Genomic DNA, 8,730 nt, shown 5'->3' on the forward strand with positions numbered 1-8,730 from the left:
TATTTATGTCATAAATGCTTAAGTGTATTTATTTTAAGATGGGGAAAATCCTGTTTGTCTTGCTGAACAAACCCAAATCTTCACACAGCTGGAGTGAAAACGGTTGTTAAGTAGCACAACAAGAAGACGAGCCGAGGTGGTGCAGTGGTTAGGGTGCAGCACTGCAGGCCACTTCAGCTGACTTATCTGCAGTTCAGCGGTTCAAATCTCACCGGCTCAAGGTTGACTCAGCCTTCCATCCTTCCGAGGTGGGTGAAATGAGGACCCGGATTGTTGTTGGGGGCAATATGCTGACTCTGTAAACCGCTTAGAGAGGGCTGAAAGCCCTAGGAAGCGGTATATAAGCCTAACTGCTATTGATATTGCTAAGACGAAGGAAGGGCAGAGAGGGAAAATGGGGCAGTTGAGTCAACGGGGCCAACAAGAAGAATAATTGGCAGGTCAGACATTGCTTGTCTCATAACAACCCAGACATGATTTGAAAATGCTGTGGATTTTTCTCGGTGCTCCTGTGAAGGGTCTGAAGCGGAGGCCCACCTGTCCAAACACCAGACGGCAAAAGGAGAAGTTATTAGGCACAGAAAAACATTTTCTGCTCTCCTTTGCCCCCTTTTTGGTTGGAATGGGGCATTGCTTCCCTGGCTGGAGGTTTGGGCAAAATCCTTGCAGGATGCCTTTGTGTCCACGTTGGGTTTAAAAGTGGGTGGGGAGACCTGGGCTTCTGGGCAACGAGGCTGGCCAGCTGACCCGGTGCCAGGAGGCTGGCATTGAATTCACTGGACAACCTGGAGCAGCGCTTGCTCCGTTTCTCCAGTAGCTGAAGATCTCCTGGTGGCGCCCCATCCAAAGGCCACCAAATAAGCCCTCCCTGTGGGGCGGCTAAGCTGCTCTGCGCACGTGCAGAGTGCGTTTCCCGTGCATTTCTAACGGAGAAGCCGTTCCCGAAGGGCGATTCCCTCCGGTTAGAGCCAGCCGCACGTGGAATGCGGAAGAACCGCTAATGCCAGCCCTCCGGCTGCCTTTTCTGCGCATGCGCCACCCTTTCCCGGCGCCGTCACCTTCGCTCTCGCTGCCGAGCGCTCCACGCCCTCCGCCCCGCCTCCCTCAGGGGCGCATGCGTGTACGCGGTCGCGCCTTTCGGCGACGCAGAGGCTCTATGGTCGCGGCCACGGCGTACATCGACTTCCGCTTCCGGGCCCCGCTCGGTGGTATCGGAAAGAGGCGGGCATCGGAGCCGGCGGCCCGTTTCTCCGCGTCGGAGGTCTGGAGGAGCCCGGCGGGCCCCGTGCGGGCGAGGGAGCCCTCCTCGCCGAGGTAGAGCCGGGGGAGCTGCTCCCCCCCCCGGGCCTCGCCCTGCCTGGGACTCCGCGTCCCATCATCCGCAGCCGGCTGTGCGCCCCCTGTCCCATCAGCCTCCCCCGGCCAGCGCAGGCCCTGCAGCTCGGCTCTCCCGGGGCCCAGGCGCGCCTGGGGTGGGCGAAGGCCCGTAGGGGTCTCCCCAGAGGGGGTGGGCGCTGGGGGCCCTCTTGCAAAGCCCGTGCAGGGCGCCCACTCCTGGCCAAACACGCGTGTCCGCGGGTGCCCACGTGCAGAGGAGAGGCGGTGGGGAATTCCCCACCCCGCAAGTGGAGCGTTGGGGCTGGTTGGAGGCCCCGTAGCCCAGGAAAGTCCCCGTGGCGCCCTCAGATGCAGATGGACAGAGTTGGAAGGGACCTTGGAGGTCATCTAGTCCACCCCCCCAAAGCAGGAGACCCTACACCGTTTCTGACAGGAAGGCCTCCGAAGAAAGCGTGTGCATGTGTGTGTCTCTGCCTGTGCGTGCATTGCACTACAGCAAAAAGGGGGTGCGGGGAGGGGGGGGTCAGTGGTGGGGCTGAGCCTCTTTGCAGCAGGAGTTTGGGGGGGGGGGGAATCCCTGCCCTGCAAAGCCTCTTCTTGCAACCGGAAGATGCATTTATTCCCATCTTGTCCCTGACTTACAACAGTCCGTTTAGGGGACCGTTCAACAGTTACAACAGTACTGGAGAAAGTGACCCATGGGCGTTTTTCACATGGCCGTCGCAGCGCCCGCCAAGGAGGCCGCCTGGTCAAAGCTCAGGCCTTTGGCCAAGTGACACGTATTGATGACGGTTGCAGCGTCCTGGAGTCACCAGCGAAGTCGAGGGAGGGGGGGAATTGGACTCCCTTAAAATTTCATTCTAATGCATGCCGATTAGTGGCCATTCAACAGGTATTCTCACCCTATGACTAATGGAACGACTCGAGTGATTTCACCCAACCCTCATGAGGAGAAAAGGGGTAAAATGGGGCAAACCTCGCTTTACGACTGTCCTGCTGAGCAACAGACATTTTGGCCCCTCAGTTGTGGTCATAAACCGAGGACTACCTGCAGTTGGAAGAGCAGGGTGTAGGTGGGACTTTATCAGCGAGGAAACAAAAGTCTTTTTCAATCATAGATGTTTTATCTCAGTCTCTCCATTACCTGCTTCCTCCTTCCCTCACCAAGTATAACTCGCCATTCTGAATTTTCCAGGTCTTTAGTGAGAGTCGAGTGGATTCATATCTCTGGATGAGCAGCCTCTGTCTCCTTGAGCCATGGCTTACCAACTGTACAGAAACACCACGCTGGGGAACAGCCTCCAAGAAAGCCTGGATGAGCTCATTCAGGTAAGGTATAAGCTCCTTTTTATTCCCACCCTCCTGAATAAAATGGCTTAAGTAGGATAGAGACGATTGAAGTAGATACGTATGAGTTTTGCAGCCAGAGATCAAAGCAATGCATACTGTTTAGGTCAGTGGTTCCCAAACTTGGCAACTTTAAGACTTGTGGACTTTAACTCCCAGAATTCTCCAGCCAGCTCTGCTGGCTGGAGAATTCTGGGAGTTGAAGTCCACAAGTCTTAAAGTTGCCAAGTTTGGGAACCACTGGCTTAGGTGAAAACAGTGTTAAGAGTGCTTTTCCTCCTTATCATAATTGAAGACAAAGAGTAAGATGACCCTGATGATAGGAGAGGTTTCACGAAGGAAGACAATAATTTAATTTAATTTAATTAACCACATTTATATGCCGCCCAATCCCGAAGGGTTCCACCACAAAAGCGCGTAGGACAAAATCGCGCTCGACAAAAGCGCGCTGTGACGTCATCACAGCGCGACGAAAAAGATCGAAAAAATGTAAAAATAAAGCTAAAACCTTCCCCTAACCCCCCCAAACCTAACCCTAAACCTAACCCTAACCCTAACTCTTAACCTAACCCTAAACCTAACCCTAAACCTAACCGTTAAAGTAACGAAAAACGTAACGCTAACCCTTATCCTAACCCTAACGCTAACGCTAACGCTCTAAAGCTAACCCTAACCCTTACCCTTACCCTAACCCTAACCCTAACCCTAACCCTTACCTTTATGTGAATCGGCTTGCTTTAATTTAATTTTTATTAATTTTTATTTGAATTTTTCGATCTTTTTCGTCGCGCTGTGATGACGTCAAAGGCGCGATTTTGTCGATCGCGCTTTTGTCGTCCGCGCTTTTGACGGGTCACGATCCCGAAGGACTCCGGGCGTCTTACAAAAAAAATAAAGAGGAAAAAAAAAAGACACATAACGAACACATAACAAAAGAAAACGGTTTAAAATAACAACATCCTCATACATTCATTCTAATCGGGGCTGGACCTCAACAGTGAGGTCAACAGCCCCAGGCCTGCCGGAACAGCCAGGTTTTTACAGCTTTCCTTTAACTGTCCAGTTTCTCAAACTCAAAAACAAGGGTTTGAGTTCCGGTGAACCACGTTTGCTAGTCCCCTTAAGTTGCAAACTTAAGTCATTTCATTGTATGAGGTGCAATGACAATAAACTAAGGGAGCCGAGGTGGCGCAGTGGTTAGAGTGCAGTACTGCAGGCCACTTCAGCTGACTGCTAGTTCTGCAGTTTGGCTGTTCAAATCTCACCGGCTCAAGGTTGACTCAGCCTTCCATCCTTCCGAGGTGGGTAAAATGAGGACCCGGATTGTTGTTGGGGGCGATATGCTGACTCTGTAAACCGCTTAGAGAGGGCTGAAAGCTCTATGAAGCGGTATATAAGTCTAACTGCTATTGCTATAAACTAAACTAAACGGGCAGCATCACATTTATACCAATTTAAGCATTTTTAGAGTTCTGTATTTGTACAGCGGTCGAAGGGCAATGAGAAAAACTAGTCAAGTCATGCTGGTTGAGATTGTAAACTCTAATCTGTGCTCGAAAGGTTTTGGCCTGTTCGGACAAACTTGGAACACCAACCAATGTTCGAATATCCAAAACGAAGTTTTAATTTTGGGCAGGTGAATGTTTCCCTTTGGCGTTTAAGGTTTCCTTCTTCAATCTTTCAGTCTCAGCAGATCACGCCCCAGCTCGCCCTCCAAGTCCTCCTACAGTTTGACAAAGCGATCAATGCTGCATTAGCCCAGCGGGTCAGAAACCGAGTCAATTTCAGGGTAAGAAACGCTAATTAGAAATCAGCCGGCATCGACTGAGTTTGCGTACAGATTGCGGCTCTCTTCTAAGAAGCACTTATAATGGTAGCAGAATATGGGGTGATTTTTTCCCCCCCTAGTTTAAATCTCTTTCTTCTAGTTTCCCTTTCAAACATAAGGCTCAGAAGGAAGTCCTTGATTTACACCTGTAACTGAGCCCAATATTTCTACTGCTAAGTAAGACAATTGAACCTTTCTTGCCACAGTGGTTAAGGGAATCCTTGCCGTCGTTAAAATTAGTAACGCGGTTGTTAAGTGAATCCAGTTTCCCCGTTGACTTTGCTTGTCGGAAGGTCGCAGAAGGCAATCGCGTGACCTTGGGACACTACAACGGTCATAAATACGAGTCACTGGGGCTTCCTAAAATCACCCCCAATTCTCCTGCTCACGGCTGTTCCTTTGGTGGCCACCAGGGGGCGAAAGAACGATTCCCAGAATGGCTGCCTGCCTCTATCAGGAAGGGAGGGGAGCTCTGGGGGGGGGGCACAAAGGGGTCTTTTTGCTGCTTTCCCCTTTTCCTAAGGGTCTCTGGAGGTTCTCAGTCGTCCAGGTCAGCGTTGCTTGAAAGGCCGCCTCCTTCCTCTTCCTCAAAAGAAGAAGAAGAAAGCCCTGTCCAAACTGCCTTTGCAAAAAGCACCTTTTAAGGCCCTTTCCCTAAGCCCCTGTTGGCGAACCTGTGCCACGTGTGCCACAGGGGGCAGGCGGAGCCATATTTGGTGGCAGGCCAGCCCACAACTCTGGCTCGCATGGGAGCGCTGGCTGATTTTTCACCCTTCCAGAGGGCCAGGGAAGGCTGTTTTCGCTCTCCCCAGGCTTCAGGAAAGCCTCCGGGGCCTGGGGGGAGGGGTTGCATGCATGTACTGGGGAGGGGGGGCTGCACGCACAGGTGGGCAGGGAGGATTGAGTGGGCACACGGACAATTTTGGCATGCCGTAAGAGAAAGGTTGGCTCTCACTGCGCTAAGCCCCCCCCCTCCTTTTCTTTCTCCCAAAGGGCTCCCTGAACACCTACAGGTTTTGCGACAACGTTTGGACCTTCGTGCTGAATGACGTGGAATTCAGGGAGGTCACAGAAGTGGTGAAAGTGGATAAAGTCAAAATCGTGGCCTGCGATGGGAAAAGTAAGTGTTTTTGTGTGTGGGGTGGGTGACGTCTGCGTTTCTCAACCTCGGCCTTCTTTAAGCTGGGGGTGGGGGGGACGGGATTGCATCTCCCAGAATTGGCCCACCCAGCTTAAAAGTGGTGGAGGTTGAGAAACTCCGCTCTTAGGGATACCAAAACCAGGAAGACGCACGATTGCTCCCCTCTTGAAAAGAGGATATAAAAATTGTAGCTCCGGGAGTGGTTTAATCTTGGGCAGGTTTCCCTTTATCTCGAAGATAGCCGGCGTTTGCCGAAGGCAACTTGTTAGGCGGAGTAACAAGATTTTAACTCATACTTCGACCTGCCAAAATCAACAAAAGGACGGATTTCCTGATTCCAAGAACTTCCCTATCGCCTGTTTACACAGAGCCTCATTGTATAAACTTGCCGGCTTTTTCTCCTCGCCCGACAGCAGTTGTTGAAAGCGATGTTCAGCACATGAGGTGACCCTTGTGGCCCTTCCGTATGTGCAGATCGGCTGAGCTGTGTCTTTGCAGAAGCTCTTCCTTTTTTCTTACCTGACTTCTTTCTCCGGCAGCCGATCCTCGCTTTCATACTGCCGTTTCCATTTTTGCAATGCTGGTGGAGGGCTGGGTCTGTTGAGAGCAGGACCCCCAGATCAGGGATTTCCATGTCAGGCCTTCTGCCTTTGGATCAAGGTTGACTCAGCCTTCCGTCCTTTTGAGTTGGGTAAAACGAGGACCCAGATTGTTGGGGTCAAGAGGCAGACTCTGTAAACCGCTTAGAGAGGGCTGTAAAAATACTATATATAAGTCTATGGGTCCTTCCTTCCTTCCTTCCTTCCTTCCTCCCTCCCTCCCTCCCTCCCTCCCTCCCTCCCTCCCTCCCTCCCTCCCTCCCTCCCTCCCTCCCTCCCTCCTTCCTTCCTTCCTTCCTTCCTTCCTTCCTTCCTTCCTGTTAGAATGCAGTATTGCAGGCTAACTCTGCCTACTGCCATCATTTCAATTCTCACCAGGATCATGGTTGACTCAGCCTTCCGTCCTTCCGAGATGGGTCAAATGAGGACCCAGATTGTTGGGGGCAAGAGGCTGACTCTGTAAAACGCTTAGAGAGGGCTGGAAAGCGGCATATGTCTTAAGTGCTGTTCCTTCCTTCCTTCCTTCCTTCCTTCCTTCCTTCCTTCCTTCCTTCCTTCCTTCCTTCCTTCCTTCCTGTTAGAATGCAGTATTGCAGGCTAACTCTGCCTACTGCCAGCAGTTCGAATCTTGCCAGGCTCAAGGTTGACTCAGCCTTCCATCCTCCTGAGGTGGGAAAAATGAGGACCCAGATTGTTGGGGGCAAGAGGCTGACTCTGTAAAACGCTTAGAGAGAAAGGCTATAAAAGCAGTGCGGAGTGGTATGTAAGCCTGTGCTATTGCTTGCTCCCTCCCTCCCTTCCTCCCTCTCTCTTTCTCTGCCCTTCACAGGGCTGTTGTGGGGAAAATAGGGGGCAGGAGGCTTTGTTGCATATGTTCGCTGCCTTATTTGTAAAAATAATCAAGGGGAGATATAAACAAACGCTGCCTGGATTTGTCCCTGCAGTTTCCTTGGCAAGGTTTCCGGAAGTGGTTTGCCCTGACCTCCTCCTTCCTCGGTGAGAGTGATGGGCCCACACATTCACCCTTCTGGCTTTGGGGGGCTGTCTGGAACTGTACTGTTTTAACCCCAAGACCAGCCTGGCTTATTCGGAATCCATGAAGTCTTCCTTCTGTGCAGCTCCGTTTCCCGAGCCGTGTTTCTCACCCGGTGTTTCCCTTCCCTCCAGATACAGGTTCCAATGCTGCGGAGTGAAGGGGGACCGGGGCCTCTGAGCCCACGTGGACTGGATGGGCAGGGCTTCCTCCAGGGGGGAGCAGCCTGGGCCAAGAAAGAGACTCTTGTCGGGAGTTGTTTTAAGAATGCAGGCTCACTTTTCTTCCGGGAGGCCTAGTGGAACTTGTCTCAGCCAGGTCCCATAAGGCACCTCCGGGCGTTGGCTCGGGGATGAAGATAAGCAAGCTTTTTTTGCCTTTTAAAAAAACAAAATAAAACCAGAGGGTCAAAATATAAGGATGAAACTTAACACAGCTGCTTTTGGGGTTCATCAAGGTCACCAATAAATATTTTATTTAAAACTTTTAGCGGCGTGATAAGTATTGAATCCTCTTCCTATCTACGATCAGCTGGATTGCCGGATTCGCCTGTCCCCCTCCCCCCCCTTTAAAATCGGACTATTTTGCCAGTCTTGGGGCTTTGCAAACATAGCCGATCTCTTTTGGTCTGCCTTAAACCCGAATTTAAGAATGGCTTATTCTTTTTTTTTTTTAAATAATTTTTTTTATTACATAGACAACACATACACAACACATACACACAACAATGGAAAAACAAAAAAGGAAAAAAACACGAAAAAGAAAAAAAAACCATCATCACAAACAGCGTGTCATTTGGTTACAGGTGTTTTAACATTTATCATTCTTATACATTTATTATTTCATTTAATAGGTTATAATATACAGTTTGGGTTGCTTTGTTTACCATCCCTTCCTCCTGTTGTAACACCACCTTATTTTCCCTTTATTTTCTCCCTCCCTCCCTTCTCTACTTCCTTCCTTCCTCCTCTCCTTTCCCTTCCTTCTTCCTGTACCTTTCTCCTGCTCCTGCTCTTCCTCTTCCCCTTCCTACCCTCTCTCCTCTTTCTCTCCTTTCCATCCTCCTCTCCTTACCTCTTTCTTTCCACCCTCTCTCCCTTCTCTACTTTCTTCTTTCCTTCTCTCCTTCCCCTTCCTTCTTCCCTTACACCTCCTTTGCTCCTGCTCTTCCTCTTTCCCTTCCTACCTTCTCTCCTTCCTTTTCTCTCCCTTCCATCTTCCTTTCCTTTCTCCCTCCCTCCCTTCTCTACTTTCCTCCTTCCTCCTCTCCTTCCCCTTCCTTCTTCCCATACCTTTCTCCTACTCCTGCTCTTCCTCTTCCCCTTCCTACCCTCTCTCCTCCTCTTTCTCTCCTTTCCATCCTCCTCTCCTTACCTCTTTCTTTCCACCCTCTCTCCCTTCTCTACTTTCTTCCTTCCTCCTCTCCTTCCCCTTCCTTCTTCCC

The 8,730-nt window shown here is 50.8% G+C and overlaps 1 protein-coding gene across 1 annotated transcript; it reads left to right on the forward strand.

Annotated features, from left to right (window-relative positions):
* Nucleotides 1-1,159: 1,159 nt before the first annotated feature.
* Nucleotides 1,160-7,775, forward strand: GTF2A2 (general transcription factor IIA subunit 2). The gene is made up of 5 exons (XM_087703973.1): nucleotides 1,160-1,314; nucleotides 2,534-2,667; nucleotides 4,370-4,474; nucleotides 5,507-5,633; nucleotides 7,421-7,775. The coding sequence occupies exons 2-5, from the start codon at nucleotides 2,596-2,598 to the stop codon at nucleotides 7,444-7,446; spliced, it is 330 nt and encodes a 109-aa protein (XP_087560099.1). The 5' UTR covers nucleotides 1,160-1,314; nucleotides 2,534-2,595; the 3' UTR covers nucleotides 7,447-7,775.
* Nucleotides 7,776-8,730: the final 955 nt, after the last annotated feature.

This window comes from Thamnophis sirtalis, unplaced genomic scaffold (assembly GCF_051295495.1).
Source record: "Thamnophis sirtalis isolate CommonGarterSnake01/CBP01778 unplaced genomic scaffold, rThaSir2_p1.2 scaffold_2, whole genome shotgun sequence".
In the NCBI taxonomy this organism is placed as follows: Eukaryota; Metazoa; Chordata; class Lepidosauria; order Squamata; family Natricidae; genus Thamnophis; species Thamnophis sirtalis.

Coding starts and splice junctions, on each gene's coding strand:
- GTF2A2 (XM_087703973.1), top strand. CDS start 2,596: ATGGCTTACCAACTGTACAGAAACACCACGCTGGGGAACAGCCTCCAA. Junction 4,475..5,506: donor GAAACCGAGTCAATTTCAGG/GTAAGAAACGCT, acceptor TTTCTCCCAAAG/GGCTCCCTGAACACCTACAG. Junction 5,634..7,420: donor CGTGGCCTGCGATGGGAAAA/GTAAGTGTTTTT, acceptor CCTTCCCTCCAG/ATACAGGTTCCAATGCTGCG.